This window comes from Linepithema humile, chromosome 5 (assembly GCF_040581485.1).
Source record: "Linepithema humile isolate Giens D197 chromosome 5, Lhum_UNIL_v1.0, whole genome shotgun sequence".
Taxonomy (NCBI): Eukaryota; Metazoa; Arthropoda; class Insecta; order Hymenoptera; family Formicidae; genus Linepithema; species Linepithema humile.
Window position 1 is genome coordinate 9,778,474 of NC_090132.1, and position 19,121 is coordinate 9,797,594.

At 36.3% G+C, this 19,121-nt stretch overlaps 1 protein-coding gene and 1 long non-coding RNA gene across 6 annotated transcripts in view; both read left to right on the plus strand.

Annotated features, from left to right (window-relative positions):
• The window catches only part of Rim (Rab3 interacting molecule), a 60,265-nt gene extending 51,907 nt beyond the window's left edge, over window positions 1-8,358 (plus strand). For 3 of the 5 annotated variants that reach the window (XR_010890199.1, XR_010890197.1, XR_010890200.1), the window contains 4 exons: window positions 889-1,100; window positions 1,257-1,396; window positions 1,490-2,528; window positions 3,513-8,358. Coding sequence is in view for 1 of the 5 variants with exons in the window: in XM_012370166.2 (XP_012225589.2) it covers window positions 889-1,100; window positions 1,257-1,396; window positions 1,490-1,624; window positions 3,513-3,515 (490 nt within the window). In the remaining 4 variants the exon portion in view is untranslated. The remainder of the gene's footprint in view (window positions 1-888; window positions 1,101-1,256; window positions 1,397-1,489; window positions 2,529-3,512) is intronic. The other 2 variants (XR_010890198.1, XM_012370166.2) reach the window with 2 other exon arrangements.
• A 1,429-nt stretch (window positions 8,359-9,787) lies between these two features.
• The window catches only part of LOC105674092 (uncharacterized), a 90,755-nt gene continuing 81,421 nt past the window's right edge, over window positions 9,788-19,121 (plus strand). The window contains exons 1-2 of the long non-coding RNA XR_010890474.1: window positions 9,788-11,038; window positions 13,157-13,395. This is a non-coding gene — a long non-coding RNA (uncharacterized lncRNA). The remainder of the gene's footprint in view (window positions 11,039-13,156; window positions 13,396-19,121) is intronic.

Consider the following 19,121-nt stretch of genomic DNA (forward strand, 5'->3'; position numbering starts at 1 on the left):
ATACAATTTTTTTCATTAATTTCTCCATCCCTAAAGTTTTAGTGAAGCATGTTAAATAGATAAATGTAACTTGCAGCGAAAGAAAACAGTACTCAGTCGTATATTAAAATTAAATCTAATGAAATTTAAAGACTTTATTAAGACATAATTTTATTAAGACATTCTTTAATTATAATAATTATGACATTTATATATTTCTATACGTTTATATACTATTTTTATATTGTTCACATTGAAGCAGACTGATTACTGTTATTTATAATTATTTAAAATGATACCTCTCTGCGTTAGATTAAAATGCATGCGTTAAAGTCTGGTATGTTTTTAAAGTTATCTATATAATCTTTTTCCATGTATATAATATATTTACTCACTACACTGACACTACACTTTCAGCGTGAGTTCTTCTTATCTTAAACTGAATGAGGTGTGTGTTCTCTCTCTTTTAAAACTTTCGTCGAAGGCTTGCGAGAATTGTCCCTCGCTCCTGCGGAATAATATTTTCGTTTATGATTTTGATTTTTTCATTCTTCACGTTGTCATTGCATCAGTTTCTTCAAACGGTACTCTGATTTTCGGCTTGCAGTTTTCGCGCTTTACTCTTGCATTTATAGATCCAGCGCGTTTAGAGCAATCAAGATCGTTGTTCTGCACACGATCTTCAATAAGTTTACATGCAAGAGCAAGAGAATGGAAAAAAAGGACAAAGTTATAAAGTACAATTTCAATTTTCATTATTCGTAAACACTGTAAGCCAGGTTTTCACTTTTTTATGGCGTTTTTTTTTTAATTCTCTATCAGTTGCTTCTTGAATCATACTTCATATTTCTCGTAGTATCCCGAATGAGTCGTATTCCCACGCTAAATATATAATTTTGAAAATCGCAGTTGGTCTCCCAGTCTGCGAATGGCAGGCGAAGGACAGTTGCGAGAATTCATGGATGATCTTGGACCTGCTCAAATGGTCGGAAGGCAAGCACTCGGTGCCCGTTGCCTCGGCGAGATTCAACTATCGTTGAGCCACGTGAAGGGTTGCCTTCAAGTAGAGGTCATACGTGCCAAAGAGCTTAAACCGAAACAAGGCAGCAAAGTAATACCCGGTAAGTAGCTTCGATAAAGTCTCCTCGTGTCACTCGAGTCACAAAGCGTGTTGTCCCTTCGAGATAACGCGATAGACACGATTGACGCGATTTAACGTTGTAGAAACCAAAATATTTTCACTGTCCGCGAGATGCTTATGTCGATTCTCATTCCAGCTTCTTACGTGAAGCTTTATCTGGTGAACGGTAAGAGATGTATAGAGAAAGCGAAAACCTCGATGGCCAGAAAAACGTTGGATCCATTCTATCAACAGTTGTTGGTTTTCAAAGAAAACTATCGGGGTTGTATATTACAGGTACGTGCTGCGTCGTCAGTTTTTACAGTTTTTACTAATTTTTGACGGTGCGTCGTCATGCGTAAATTTAACCATTGTTATATATGCTTTCAGGTGACAGTATGGGGTGACTATGGCCGAATAGAAGGGAAAAAAGTGTTCATGGGTATTGCACAGATCATATTGGATGACCTGGACCTCAATCAGATGGTGTTCGGATGGTACAAGCTGTTTGACACCCAAACCCTGGTCAGTGGAACTCCATCTCTTGCTTTGTCCCGTCGATCTTCGGCCACGTCTCTCGATTCTTTTAAGATCTAAAAGAATGACTGTCTGAAGAACGTACCGAAATATTCCTTTTATACATATTTAAGGAGGAAATCTTTGAGTTTCTTGCAGTAGACAAAGTAGAGCAAACACGATTGAGTTCGAGCTCCTATCGCGATGCACCTAGTCGCTTCTACCATTAATAAGATACCGAAATGCACGAGTGGATGTATAAGATAGTATTATATTCGCTGATAAATACTTAGAAATTGAAAGTGAAAATTGTTAAACATTTTCAATAAGTCTTAAGTGCACGCGGAAAAACCATCGCTCGATGGGATATTACATGTAGTATCAAATGTAAAATGTATATTAGAGGATAAAATTATCGCTGCATTCGTCGTATAAAAATTGGAAAAAAGTATCATAGATGATTCTCTATCGTTGTAATATCATGTTCTTTGCTACGGTTGACAAAAAACCTCGCTAAAGTTGACCAAAAAATCTAATGTACCACATATATATCCCCCCTCCCGTAGGCTGTTAATGTTAAAGCCTAAAATTAACTTAACAAGTGACGTTCGGCTCTGAATACGGTAAAAAGTCAGTTTAAATCGCATAAACGAGGAGTGCAGTGCGACGAATACGTCGTGCGTCGAATAATAGTTGAAAATTCTGCGAGGCCGGAACGAAATCGAAAGATAATGCAAAGACGATGTGAGAATGCGAAAAAAAAGAGTCAAAGAACGTACGAAGGGATATGTCTTTCTAGAAACACCACTAGTACATCACATATCATGTACGGCATATCAGACGAGCCACTAGTCTGTATGTAGACTAGATGTAGACGTAGCAGCCATGTTCCCGGAGCGCCAGATAGTTTTAGGTATGCACTGAGAGATCAAGGCATCGTTTGTAGCTAGTTGGACAACGATTTAACGTGGGTACACGTGATAATAAAAATTCAAGACGCGATCAATCGCGAGATAGCTACAACATCCGCAGTATATTAACGATCAAATACAGCAATATGATCTTTATGTGTTATTTAAATGTATTGGTAAATTTTCTCAAGTACCCATGTGAAATCTTGATACACATTTGTTATTGCCAGTATCTTTTATCCATTTCCACGTTCTGTATAGAAATCTTCTCTTCTCTTTGAAAATGCCTGCCCTATGTGAAAAATATTTCCATGTGGCTTCGAAGTAGCGACATAGAGTCGATGAAAACGGCACAGAATTACGTTATCGCGCGGTCGTAACTTCGTTGCCTTGTGCTGTCTGCATCGATTTTTACCTTTCCAAACTTGTAGGAATATGCCTCTGTCTTCGAAATTTGATTCGACATAGGAAAGCTCAATTTTTATTAATCCTTGAATTTGCTATTTGCACCAATTTTAATACTTTCCCTTACTCTCCATAGGAGCGACTTTTATATAAACTTCCTAATATCTTGCTTGGTATATATCACACTATTGATTTCGAGTTTTGCACACAGCATTGCATTCTTTCATAATTCATTCAAATTTCCTTGTAAATATATAGTAGGTCATAATAGTATTTAATATGCTTTTTTACCAATTTCAAAAAAAATATAAGTAAGTGAAGGTAAGTTCGAGCCGTATTCGGAGTCTTATGTATCCTCTTGTACATTTTCTCGAGATGTTTTTATAAAAAAAAACTAATCAATTTGAGATATTGAATGGTGTTGACGGAAATCAGAAATCTGTGCATATGCGATGATATTTGACACACGATTCTTACGCGTATATGTATAATGGAAGTTTTTATCATTCAATATTTCATTAAAAAATAACGTCATATTATGTATTTATAATTAGTAATACATTCGTTTATCTTATTTACAGTGAAAACAAACCAAATCGAGCAAGTTTGGGATAGATGTGAACTCAAATGTGGTGTACTAGGTAAATAAGATGTGAAACGATCAATGACGACACACGTTTTCAGTGAATCTAAATGTGGTTAAGTGAGTAAGAAATTAATGAATACAGTGAAGAATGAAGTGTCGATGAACTTCACTTAATCGACACGCGGGAAGGATTGAAAAATGTTGAGAACAGTATACATATATACATATATAAATATATTACATATACTTATGGAAGACGTTTCCAGACTTTGTATATAATTTAGGACAGTTCAAGTACTAAATGCCGATCCTCGAAACAGTTCGGCTGAAAGACGTTTATCGTTGTCAAGTTTTTAGTCAAAAATGTCACCGTCAGAGCATATATTATTTAATGTAAATAATATAATAACTATATAAATTTGCGATATGTGCGCGCAGGTTTGAATGGGTAATGACATTATAGCGTTATATTCTCGTTGACTTACGATTTCTACGATGATCGTTACTAATAATTTTCGCATTTTCTGTTAATTAGATAAACTCGATCTAATTTTATCGTTCTTAAGTTAGCATCGGAATATTTAGAATTGTACGATAATGATGTGATTAATTACACAGTTTGTTTTCTGACATAATACCGACATTCATTGGTCATCGTATCTATCACGTTATTTGGCTTTTTACGATTTGTTTAGTAACTTGTCCAAAAAAATGAGACAAACTATTACGATATAGAAAATGTGGAGCAAACGTATGTACCACATTTGTTAAGTACGAAGCAGACTGATAAATCGATTCCTATGCATCAAGTTTGGCTGCTTTCGTTGAATTAGCGATCTTGAAGCCGGATTGAAGAAGTTATACCCGAACAAGTGGTGAATTAGCTTCGTTTGAGAATTTTGTTTGGGAATTTTATTCACGTAAGAAAGAAAAAACCAATTTATGAAACAAATTGAGAAAACAAACCGCCCATATAACTCGCGTAAACGGGACGCGTCGCGGCAAAAATTCTCTTTCGTACTGATTTTGTACAAAAAAAAACAGTGAATGCCACTAAATATTTAAGAGGCTTTGTAAATCTCTGTAAGAAGTGCGTAAATGCTTGCCATTAATTTTATATCTTAATTATCGTGCTATGTGTTCGGTCTTTCTTCGTGCGTATCTCGAATACTCGCAAAGATACATTCAGCGAGCATGCACGTGAAGCATCTGCTGTGAATTAGTAAATAATACATTTGTGCCCTGAGAGCGAGAGAGAAAGAGAGAGAGAGAGAGAGAGAGAGAGAGAGAGAGAGAGAAAGATTGAGAGAGAGAGAAAGAGAGAGGGAGAGAACGAGAGAGAAAGAATATTATTTTTTTGTGAAGTTTGGCGTGTAAAAACTCCGTGTAAAAGACAAACGTTTCAATTTAATTAACGGCACATCGGAAGAAGTTTCGAAGAACGAGGGAAAGAGAGTGAGTTTTCAATATTTCTCAGACATTATTGCGATTTGCGCCAATGTTTACGTCACAATTTAGGTACGCTTCTGCGCGAATTGAATATTAAATCGAATTAAGCGAATATTAAATCGGGAAAGTCGCTGCGCAAATTTTCTTTGCGAGTCTTGTCAATCTTTTACAAAGTAAGCTCTTATGTGACATGCTTTGGATTACGAATTATTGTAGTTGTGGAAGGTACTCCTTGGATGTTATCGATAAAATTGACAAATAGAATGCAAGCTTCAAGTGGCTATATTACGTATATTTTTGTAAATCTCCGATTTATTATAAAGGAAAAAGGTTTGCTAGAAATATAGGTTCAAATGTAGAAAACATTTCTATCTGAAATAATTCGCATCTCACGTTTCTTAAGTGAATTAAAATCGTAAGATTCAGTGAACGTCTGTGACGTCAATGTCCTTTTATCACGACTCTCACTATAATTGACCAAGTATAATATCTTGCTTTGTAATTTGAAACGATTGTCTCATTCGCATTCGCATTTCCGCTCTCTAATATTATACGACTATTTCTACAACGTGATTTTTTCAAGACCGAATAATGTAAGCGCGGAGTTTGATACGCGTGCTGAGATTATATCGAATTACCATCGAAACACATGCAGTCCGTCGTTAAATGAGTTATGACATAAGATTTAGCTTAGAATTCGAAGAACGAGATAACGAAATATCGTTGATTTACAGATGAGCCATGTAGACGTCATCGATAATCCGATTGTTCACGTTACGTTTCACGATAAATTCTAGGTAACGTAACTTTCTCGCAATCGGAAGACCGATCGAGCTTTAGGGAACGAGGGAATTGTATAGAACGGTGGTATCTTATCATATCTATAACGTGCTTATAAATTAGAGAAAAGCGTACAGCAAGAGAAAGAAGCTTTTTTACTCGTGAGAAAACAAAAGACAAAAAGTAGAATTCTACCCGAAGAGAGATGTATGTAAAGTACTGTGAAAAAAAAAAATTATTGTAAGCTGATTTCTAAGTACATATTTTGCAAATGCACGAACTAATCAAGATCGTGGGATAATGTCGACGTAATACCCAAGTATAAGTCTGTAATAGTTAATTGGTAAATATACAAGACTACTACGTAACTCTTCAGTTTGTAATGTGCCGTTTACAGGCGGCCGTAAGGTCCTTCGCGAAAATTAATTCGACACTCGTCTCTTCGTCAGCTGTTTCTTGTGTGATCCTGTGTTTTCTGACAAATAAAACGATTAACACGAATTTCACGTTACTTTTAGAGTTAAGAAAATCGTAGAATTTGTAATGATAACAAAAAAAAAAAAAATTTGTAAAGACTGCACATTGCGCGAGCAGTTGAGCGATCGTATTGTTACATGATTATGCGCACTGCGGTAGAATAGATGACAAAGTGGCACAGTCGTTCTCCGAATCAAGATAAATCACGTGCGCTCACAGGCCGCAAAAAAATTCACGAGTAACGAAAGTAACGTAATTTGTTCGTCGTGAATATATTGTCTATAATAACTTAATACTTGATAATTCCGTACATGCTCGATAACTGCGATCGCATCGATTAGAATGTCGGTCTGTCATAAGAAACAGCGCGAAGAGTACACGTCGATTTCTATTCTTGCCATGCCCATTTGTACATAGGCATGCTCAATTCTAGGATCGGACACGCGCATCATGAATCACATATACATAATATTAAACTACGAAACGAACAAATTATTATCCGACTTTGTACCTATATATTATTAATTAACTCAATGAAAGAGATCGGGGTGAAACCTCGAGAACTATTATCGATTTGAATAGTAGAACCTAACGAAAATTGGAGCGTATAATTGAGGAAAAAAAAAGATGCTCTAACAAAACTCTGCTGTAGCAGAACGAAGAACAAACAAAAAAAAGAACATTATGCGGTTGAAAATGCCTGAGAGCCAAGGGGTACCACTTTTGTCAAATTTAGAGAGCCAATTTAGGTTTACAACTACGATAGGGTGTGCGTGTGTGTGCGTATGTGTCTGCATGCGTGCGTATATGTGCTGGGTGTACAAGAGACGCTGGAGAAAAAGCGAGAAAATGCGTGCGAGCGAGCTAACGAGAAGAAATGGAGGAAGAATCGTAAGAGAGATCACGCCGAGCAAGATATCGAGTTGTAAAATGAATTATCGACTATTCTCGTAGAAAGAAGCCCGACGTATAGCTTAGGCGATCTTGTAATCTTGTATCGTAAGCTCACGAACGACTCGTATTCCGATATACGCGTATTTCATATTTAGACGAACCGAAAAAGCCGTGATTAGATCGCATATCATCGTCTCGCATTGATCGATCGGCCCCGCATCGATCGACCATCGCAAAGCGCGCTGGCACGTGCATTAATTATCGGGCGTCCTAATTAGATTCTCCTCTAGTGCTCTTTTTACATGCACGACTATCAGCTAAAGTAGCCTTTTTCGTCCGATATCTTCTAGAGCGAGTCACGAGTCGATCGTAAGATCGCGAACAGTTTACGATGTTAATACTAAACGAAAAAAAAAAGATCATTCACTTTCCGAAATTGCCCGTCGCTAGAGACATCACCGCGACGGATATCGTACATTTCTGATTTATCAATGACAAACGTCCGAATTTATTTCTTCAAAGTAAGAATGAGAGAGCGGGCGAAAGGAAGAGAGAAATGCAGAACAAAAGGAAGAGAGAAAAAATGAGAGAATGAGCGAATAAATAAATGAATAAATGAATGAGAAAGAATGAGAGTAAATGAGAGTGAAAGTGAGTGAGTGAATAAAAGAAAAAGAGAAAGAAAAAAAGGAGAGAGAGAGGGGGGAGGGGAGGGGAGGGAGAGAGAGAGAGAGAGAGGGGGGGGAGGGGGAGGGAGAAATAGAAAGGGAGGGAGGGAAAGAAGTGAAAGAAAGAAAGAGAATATGTTTTGGGAACGAAAGAGCGAGCGTTAGAAAAAGCGTGTCACTTTTTGTTGAAAAAAATGAGGAAAAAAAACAAGAATTACGAAAGGACGAAAGAATTTAAGCAGTACGATTAGACGACATCTCGCGAAATCTCGACCGAGAACTCCGTGACCGTTTGTTTCTCCCTCATTTTCGACGCCGTCGAAAGAAATTCCGGGATAATGTCGTACGATATGAATGTTCTATTTTCGTTTCTCTAAATGAATATGTATTTCCCTCCGTGCGCGACCAGCCGCTATTCGCCGTAAAAGCTGTCGCTTGACTCGCGGAGTTCGCGGCAGGAGATCGTGAGACGATTAAGTATAAAGCGTTAGTGATTGTATCCAGTATCATATATCTGATAAAAGATACCCTCGATGCCAGACATGGCGTGTGACAATAAAGTGATTCAATGATCTTGTCATGTTTCAATCATCCGTCACGTTGTCTTTCCTTTATCATACAGAGAACGATAAATTCGCATAAATCTAAGAATTCTTTCAATATGTTGAACAGCTCAATAGCTACTATCATTCGATAAATCGATCAATGATAAATCGAATACTGTTGTTATAATATTTTGGCAAAAACATAAAATTCTTATTCAGATAATCAATTATCTGAGGATTGAAATAAAGGCAATTAAAGACACTCACTGAAACACGATGCGCAGCAGCGGAGTTGTAATACAAACGCCGACCTGTAAAGAAATATATCCAAATTAAAGCAGAGATAATAAATTTTGCAAATAGCAAATAATATATAAATTATTAACCTCATGGTTGTTCCGCCGTCGCCTGACGCCTTCCGGGCCTCCTTCTCCTCTTTTGATTTACTGTGGTCGTTTTTTTTGGCACACACGACAAGGTTAGGTACGCACACTAATCATGTTGAAATACGACGATCGCGCGACACTTTGCGTGACACTCCCGACGCGTATTTTATAACATCATAAACATCGCGCGATACTGTGCACGGCACTCCCGCATACACATTTTATCGCCTAACAACGCGAAAGAATACTTATTATGAAGAAACACTCACTCACAAAACTATAATTCGTACACTTCGGCGTTACAAAATGGCTCGGAACAAAAATCGCGCGATTGCCGCGCAACAACATTGCGTGCCATCTATCTTGCAATAATCAACAACTGATTTTATGATCGTTTATTGGTAACATTACCTACTGTAAGTTTTTAACAGATTCAGTTTGCTAAAGCGTCGACAGGAGGCGCTACCTATCTTGACGTTTCGGTTCGCGCGAATTTTACGTTTGTAAAAAGTTTGTCAATAATTTAATATATATAGTGCAAATACATGGAAAATTGTGATAATTATTAGCTTGCATCAGTTCTACGTACGTCCAGTAACGAAGTGCTGAACAACAATGCGCATCTATTTATGGTGAGTAGAGTTTTCAATGTGTATATGATTGTAGTAAAATTTCAGGTTATGCAAATGTTGACATTATTTTACTTTAACATATACGAAGTAATGTAACACAGATTCTAGCATTAATGAAGTACATTTTTTATCACGATTATATTTACATTTGTCATAAACGATGTAGTTACGGTTGAAAATATATGCATGCAGCATGCTGACAGAGAATAGCGTACATTTGATGATACGATTGCAATATTAAATGAACAAAGATAGAATCAGGAAATCACATATATACACAATCTAATATTAATCTAATCTAAAATAACTTATATTAATTAATTTTATTGATAAATATATAATAAATTTCTTGTGGACAACAAGTTATATTGAAGAACGAGTATCGATGCGACATGCATATTATATACTAGATATTGGATATTTACAAGCTTATAATACAACACAGAAATATTTGTGAGCACAAGCAAGCGCGGAAAAGATCGGCCAAATGATAGATACGATACGGTTTTCGACATGTCGGAAAATTTTATTGCTGCAATGGACATTGCGTGCCATTTGTTATAGCGATGCAACATTTAATTATATAATCTTTTATTGGTAACATTATCCACTATAAGTTTTTAACAGTATTCCGTCGATATATTGATACACTTTATCTTCGGCAATAGCTAATTTTAATTTACTAAAGCGTCGGCAGAGAGCGCTATCTGTCTACTAACGTTCGCGCGTTTCGGTTCGCGCGAATTCTACATTCGTAAAAAGTTCGTCAATACTTTAGCAATGTAGTGCAAATACATGCGAAATTGTGATAATTATTAGCTTGCATCGATTCTACGTATGTCCAGTAACGAAGTGCTGAACAACAATGCGCATCTATTTATGATGAGTAGAGTTGTCAATGTGTATATATGATTGTAGCAAAATTTCAGGTTATGCAAATGTGTGTTGACATTATTTTACTTTAACATATACGAAGTAATTTAACACAGATTCTAGCATTATTGAAATATATTTTTTATCACGGTTATATTTACACTTGTCATAAACGATATAGCTATGGTTGAAAATATATGCATGCTGACGGAGAATAGCGTACGTTTGATAATACGATTGCAAATTAAATGAACAAAGATAGAATCAGGAAATCACATACATACACAATCTAATATTAATCTAATCTAATATAACTTATATTAATCGATTTTATTGATAAGTATATAATAAATTTCTTGTGGACAAGTTATATTGGAGAACGAATATCGTTGCAAAAGTGTGGAAAAAATCGGCTAAACAATAGATACGATGCGGTTTTCGACGCGTCGAAAAATTTTATTGCTGCGATGGACATTGTGTGTCATTTGTTGCAGCGATGCAAAATCTAATTATATAATTTTTTATTGGTAACATTATCTACTATAAGTTTTTAACAGTATCCCGTCGATATGTTGGTACACTTTATTTTCGGCAATAATTAATTTTAATTTGCTAAAGCGTCAGCAGAGAGCGCTATCTGTCTACAACGACTGTCTATATAATTTCGGTTCGCGCGAATTCTACGTTCGTAAAAAGTTCGTCAATACTTTAACAAATGTAGTGCAAATATATGCGAAATTGTGATAATTATTAGCTTGCATCAGTTCTACGTACGTCCAGTAACGAAATGCTGAATAACAATGCGCATCTATTTATGGTGAGTAGAGTTTTCAATAGATGTATGATTATGGCAAAATTTCAGGTTATAAGCATATTAGCATTATTCTATACGAATTAATTTAACACATATTCTAGCATTAATAAAGTATATGTTCATATTACGATTATATTTGCATTTGTAACAAATACAGCTATGATTGAAAATATATACATGTTGGCGGAGAATAGCATACACTTGATGATACGAGTGTAATATTAATGAATAAACTAAAATCAGGAAAACACATATATACATAACCTAACTTTTATTAATTGATTTTATTAAAAAGTATAATAATATAGTATAATAAAGTATAATAATATTCTGTTGTGGACAATAATTATATTTGAAAACGTGTATCAATGCGACATATTGTATTATATGTTGAATATTAATAAGCTTCTAATACTACGTGGACATTTTTGAATGCAAACAGGCACGACAAAAGAACGACCAAATGTAACAGATTAGATGTGGTTTTCGACGCGTCGGAAAACTTTATTGTCGTAATCCCGCGGCGTCGATAAACCCATTAAACGCACGTCGTATCGCGCTATAATGTATGCGATGGAACGTAATAAAAATCGATTTACGCGTAGTACGCATACATCCGCGCGCGCGCGCGCACGCGTTCTATCGGCCTGGCACCCTTTTCGGTGTCGCTAAAAGTTTAATCAAAGTCAGATTAGCCGAGCTCGCCCCCGACGCCGGGGGTGCAAGACTCAGGGATCCCCGGACCCGGTTTTATTAAACGGGACTTGATTAGGGGTTGCCAAGATCCTTTCAGAGTTTGTTTTCAACTGGTTTTCATGACGGCGCTTTCATTACGCGCGTTTCACATAATTGACGCGATCATTTGCGAGGGACGAGAAAACTTTGGCCACTCGCCTTCTTAGGTTTATTTTTATTTGCGACTACCGTTCTGTCTTTACTAGTTTCAAGTTTATCCCGAAATTTTCTACTTGCAAGGACTTTATATTTAATTTACATTGTTAAGTTGTGAATTTGTACACATTTTCTGATTGTAAGCATAATTAGAAAAGTTTTTTCTAGCACACTTTAATATAATAATAAAAAATATATATACAGTATACGTATACTGATTTACAAATTATAATGCATAATAATCGCACGTATTATGAACGATTCTTTAGCGTTAATTTAAATTGCTCTTGATTAATTATTTTAAATAAATAAGCTATTAACAATCGATTGAATTAGAAGTCAACAGCCTTTATGAATTTCGCTGGAAAAAAAAATGGTGATAACGCATGAATAATATCAGTGTAACGCGTAATAACGAGCGCTTTCCGATGATATGCAATTCGGAACACGAAGCGTATAACTTTGGATCGGAAGCGCGATAACGACCTCTGGTAAAGACACGATGATTAAGGGACAGCTTGCCGGAGACACATTTAGGCATTCGTGCAGGGTGGCTGGGAAGTGATTCAATCTCCGCGTAATCCTTGTAATCTCGAGGGTATATCTCCGTGCTCCCGTGACCCGCCCCAGGGAAAAGTCCCGAACTGATTTCAATTCAGAAGTGTTTACGCGCGATTATTGTTTTCGATCACCGTGATAATATTGACGCGGCTTAAGACGCACTTTGCTATTGGAATTTATTACGCGTGATCGGCATTATTCAGTAACTTTTAAAGAATTTCGAAACACTCCTCATTTTCTTATTGCAATAGTACGGTTGAAGCTTTGATTTATTTAGAACAGAAGTTTATTTAGAATTGATATTTCGAAAGAGTTTATAGTCTTATTTGAATTTAATCCAGTTTCTCTTGGGTATATTTTACATCAGACATGACTATTAATTATATGCAACATGCCATTTCTCATAGTGTTATTTGCCAGCGCCGGTTACTCTTTTTTATTTTATATGAACTTTATACGAAGGTATTTAAATTATTGTGAAATAATTTTCGTTGAATGGCAAACAAAGGTTGGAAATATCATCTGTATTATTTAATGCATAATATAACATCTGACATATCTGTTTTCTTGCATTTCTTGCTTTTAAATTTTAAGTAATTCAATATATAATACATAAGTATAGTATTATTTCGGATATTATTATAATGTAAATGTATTTATATTTTACAGATGAGCTTTGTGTGCGTAATTGGTGCTACGAAATATATTTGTTCCGTAATATAAAAAAATGCGCGTCGGGAATGCCGTTTAAAGTGTCGTGCGATTTTCGTATTCGGGTACACGCGCGAGCAATGTGTCCGCCACGAACACGTGTGAGTGTCGCCACGAACACGTGTGAGCGTCTCAAAGGATCACTGAGAGGAAGAGGAGGCCTAGAAAACATCGGATGACAGTAGAGCAACGATACGGTAAGTGATTTATTATAAAAATACATTTTTTTAGCGAAGAGGCTGTACATATAACATTTGATGTTTGAAAATAATTTCTACATAAGATTGAAACAATGAATGTTTTTTTTTTTTTATTACAAGTTTTGGATACATTGATGTTTTAAATAGGTTTTTAAATTTTTACAATAATACAATGGCCTACGCACGTATTGTAACTTTATTTGGGAATTATAAAAGTACGAATTATATGAGTCTTAGTAGTTTTGCATTTGAGTGAGTAAAACAAAGCGACGAAACTGAGATACAAGAAGCGCGGAGACAAAGTGCAAATATACTCACGAAAGAGACGAATGCCAGTAGGGATTGGTGTAACCGCGCAATAACAGCCCTCCCAAAGCGAGAGCAGAGATTGACGCAGTGTGTCGGCAGTGTTTACGTCGAGGGGTCGTACGGGCGACTTTACCTTCCGCTCCCGTCTGGCTTAACGCTAATGAATCTGATTTGCATCTGATCCCGAACGGCCTTCGATCCATCCTCGAGGTCCCCGGATGAATTATTTAAAGACGTTAGTCTTCCTCAGACGTGTCGATAATTGATTACACAATGTGAGTTTTCGATGCACACAGCATGCACGCTTTATCATTGCCAATTGAATGCAACATATTTGTGTGTTACAATAGATTTTATTTCCTTAATTGTGTTATTGACTGCTTTATTAAATTATTATTACATAGTCAATTTCATAAATGATACAATAGATGCTTTATTTATGAATCAATATGAATTTTTGCTTAGAAAAACTTAACAGATTTTAATTAATTAATTCTTCACAATTTTTAGTTTAATAAATTTTTGATTTTAAATAATTAATTTCAAGGAAAATATTTAATGACAATAGTCATCTGTCAAATGTCTCTACAAAAATTTGCTAACAATGAAATTGTTGATCTGATGGCTTTGATAAATCGTTTGACAACAAAAAGAATAGCGTTTGATATTGCATTGATGCGCACAATGTTTTTTATGAGCAATATTTAATGTAAAAAATCAAGGGGAACGAATTGGTCTTATTTAAGAAAGTAGGTTGTGAGACTTTATCGTTCAATTGTCGACCGCTCCTTCGTTGAATTTCACTTTGCAATCGTCAGAGATGTATTACATGACGGACGCGGTCAGTGGGTTATTTGACGTTTCACGAATGGCGCCACTTTGTACAGATTTGTCGTAAGACTGTTAAAAATGATCAGCCGTCAAAGAATCTTTAACTCACTATTATTAGTATCCACGATAATCCGTCGTTAAATTTTCAATGTTATAGCCGAGCGGTTAACTGGCGTCCGGTGATAATTTATACTCAGATTGTCGTTTTTGAAAAGGATTAAGGAAGCATTCGTTCGTGGTTTTCCTGCTAAAATTCTTCTTTTCTTTTTCTCAATGGGTTTAAAAAAGGGCGTGTTGCCTTCTACGTCCGCTCGTGTCCGATGCAATCCTATTATTGACACGAAAACTTTCTCCCTTTATTCTCTTGTCGTTGGAAAAACACCATATTATATTCCTGAGTTCAACGACCAAGGAAGAACACGATTATCTTTGTTGTAGCGAACGAGCAATAATCCCACAAAAGTAACTAATCGGGTGTAATACTTAACGTCACTATTTATCGCTCTGTTTTCTCGTTTTATTTTTACTCTCGCCAGAATAGATCGTGTGCGAACATAGGTCAAGAGAACTTACAACATCCGACGATTCTCGACCAAATAAACGATTACATTTTAGGAGTGCTGCTGAGAAAAATACTCGCGATTGAGTTACGTACGAATACGTGGTGTAGAATACAGATTTATATGTTTTTCCTCCCCGGCTTACTTGTAAGCTAAATTTATAATATTGCTTTGCTTATATATTTTTCAGGCAGTTTCTGAATCATGTCAAAATTTTGAATCATACACATATAAGCAAAAAGTTTCTCACGGCGTGTGTCAATAAAGTTCATTAATATTGCGTCCTTCTTGTCTAATAATCCAATAACTCAAATGTTCGCAAATTGATCAAAGATTTGCTATTAATCTACCAACATTGCTAATTTACTTACTGGGAATATATTGGAAAATATTATAGTTGAATAGTTGAAAATTTATATTAAATTAGATATTTTTTTTGTAACGTTATTATTAAATATGAAATAATTAATTATTAATAATTTATATACGTTCTTTAACATGACTGTGATTTCGAAATAATGCTAAACGTTGTCTTCGGATTGAAACTTTTCTTCCTTCCCGCAATATCAGGGATCGAGTTTGCAATATTAATGTGCGATATGATAGCAATGAGATCAACGTCGCACGTGTGCCGGGATGACTTTCGGAATTAAATATGACGGCGCAAACGAGCAGTTTAGTCCCCGACGCGCGTTTGCGCAAGGGTGCAGCGCGATTTTATTTACTTAGGACTGTGTCTCGCACCCGTATGAGAATTCACGTTTGCAGAACCGGTGAATAGCGCGATGATAAAAAGCAGTCGCGCGTTGTTGATGCAAGATAATACGTTGATCTTCCACATGCAACCGCAGATGGGCTTTGGGGGACTTTGACAGCACGTGACTTGACGATGGATTAAAATTGCGGTGGGTCAGCGCAACGTTTCTCATTTGATCGCAACGCCTGACACGTAGGATTACACATCGTGTATAATTCAATAGATTCAATGGCATTATTAAATTACGAAGCGTCATAAATAAGATCGAGTAACCGGTTACAGAAATAATCATTGCTCTTCAAAATTCTAATCACAAATGTTTTTTTCGTATCGATTTTAGATATTTATAATGATGATTTAGAATGAAGAATTGCATATACATACAACAAAATTACTTAAAAAATTTCTTAATTATAAATGATAAATAATCTGATATAATTATATAGTCTTTATCAAATCCTTGCTCAAAGATTAACTCGAGAGATGGCAAGTAGTTTCTCAAAAGAGATAGAGACGTTTGAAGTATGGATACGTACGTAGCAATCTCGGACGAATACTCTATCTACATTCATGTTTATGCAAATCTAGATGGAATATGTAGTTATCAGTAACGGTATCAAAATCCAGAGACAAACTTTTTCACGAAGAAAGTAGGATTTAGCGGAGTCGTGTAACGATCAAGTTGTCAAGAGCGCGATTATTCGTTTCCAGTTCATGAACTCTCGGAGTGCACAATGGTGGCTAACTAGGCGTGGTTCGGTTTGAGGAGGGTCACCTGGTATATTATGCGTTGTATATACGCGTATATCCCGGGTATATGTATATACCTACTCACGGGGTTTCACACCCTGCAACATCCCTGACAGGTTGATACTCCGCTATACGGATGTAACGCGTGTCAAAAGCGTCAAGGTTCCTTGTCACGACACTGATGCGCGTATCCCCGAATGGAGGTTTGAAATGGTCATAATCAAGGGTTCGATTACACGATCGCTATTTTTTTTTCCTAAGCTTTAAACGCTCCTTTGGCAACTGTGCAACTAACAAATCTTCTAAACGTGCCGATTACAAAATATCTCTCCAAGTTTCTACAATTTTTGATAGATTAAATTCTAAAAAATACTAATGCAGGATAATATTTTATGCAATCGCGCACGCACAGTTGTATTGATTCATAAATATCGTAATTATGCCTATAATTTCTAGCCTGTGTTTGTTTTGTCGCGTTTTATCCCGCATGATTGAAGAACCGCTTTTAATTATGCATATAATATGGAGACAGCGTAGCACGGCCGATATGAGATTCGATTTCGACTTGGCATAAAGTTGACTCGGCTGCAGCTTCGTCCGCAGGCTCCTACTTTCCCGGTCAAAATTGTTATCCGGATTCTCATCTCCACTATTCCGCGCGTTCCACGCGTGTGTGCGCGCGCGCGTGTACATATACATACGCCGACAAAGTGACAAGCCTTATCTGACTCACGAGATCTCGATAGTAGGGTGATGTATATGCGTGGGCGTGGCAACTCCAAGGACCAAATTATAGCCCCGCGACGTAGAGGTTGAGGATGGCACCGAGACGAGGAGGGGCAGGGAAACACCCCGGTCCCACTTTCTCTCTCTTTTTGCCTCTTTTTACACTTATTTACGCGCTGTCCATCTCTTTTTCTCCCCGTCCATCTTGCACCACCTCCTCATTCTCTCGCTCGTCTTCCATTGTTTGTCCGATGACAGGTGAGCTTGCTCTTGGACAAAATCGTGAGCGGCAGACTCGCATTCTCCTTCTGTTTTAGTTATGATTTTCTACCCGCATCGTTTGCATAAATTTGGATTAGGAAGAAAATTATCTTTCGCCTTCTCGTCTCTAAATATTCGTCTACGCTGTCAGATGTAATCAATATTTTTGAGTAAGCGATTTCGAAAGTCTTATAATATTTCCTGGGATGCCTCATTAATATTATTTTTAAATATATTCATTTTTTAACTTCGATCAAATAAAATACAATACGAAAATGCTTATTGAAGTAACATAATGCGACGGAAACTGCTATGATAATTTATCTACCGTTTCAGACATGAGGCAAAAACCTGTTGGCCTCGTTTTTTACCTGAGCATGTTCATTTGCCACAGCACACTAAATAAATGCATTTGTTCGTATGATTACTCACATTAGATATTGTTTCTCTCATCTGAAAAGCGTGTATTTTAATCGTATATATTTTTATGTAATGTCAAGTACTGAGAGATTATTATATACCGAGAAGCACGATACTTAATTTTCTTCTTTCTATTGAATATATTATGCATATATTAACACTGATAATGCAAATGTCAATTATTGCTTGAATGAAAAGCGCATTACAAATGACATTTATACAATACGTATGGTTAAATGAAGCAATAATTTATGCATTTACTCAATATGAAAAATTATTTCCGTAGAATCGTATTTTGAAATAATTCTAGAAGTGCTAAAGCACTTTTCTAAGAATCTTTTAGATTTTTGGGCGGAAATTCTTTGTCACCGGAAATTTCTTGTTACCGTAGATTTCAGAAAACATTCCAAGATCTGTTAAGTAGGTGCTGATCGTAGAATATTTGGTAAATCTCTTTAAAGCGATTAGAAAATCCACTGCTTTGCCGCGTCTTGCTTGGCCGCGATTCGCCGCTTGTCTGTGAATGAATTCGCATTATTATCAGGGATTACCTTCATCTTTCCCGTGAAAAGCTCTTTCGGATCAAGTAACTGATGGTTTAAAGATTTTCTCTTCTTTTTTTCGTGCCGCAGCTATTGTTTGTTTGCTACGGAAGATCAGCTTTTACCAGTATTTAGAATTCCATGTGCGTAACTCCATTAACTGCGAAGCCGTTCTGTCTAAGGACCGTTGCCATTCTTTTTTTTCTACTGTCACGATGGTCGGTTCAATTGGTAGATTCTGAGGTAGGGTGGAGGTTTTGAGGTCAAAACCCCTTCCAAGTTAAAAAAAGGTAATTTTGCTGGATTCGTTTCAAGAATCTTGGTAAAAAATGCATTAAAGCAGGTCGAAACTCCCCCCTCCCCCCTCTTCATTATCGACATCAGGATCCGCTAGTGGTCGGTTCCAATGAAAACTTTAGGCGGATACAAATTCTAATATTCAAATGCTTGATACTAATTTATCATAAACATTTTGTCATAGACATATCAGTTTCAAAAGTGTAACGAATTGGTTAAATTATTATTTTTATGTATTCGTGAAAAACAAAACGGTCGCAACTGGAATGA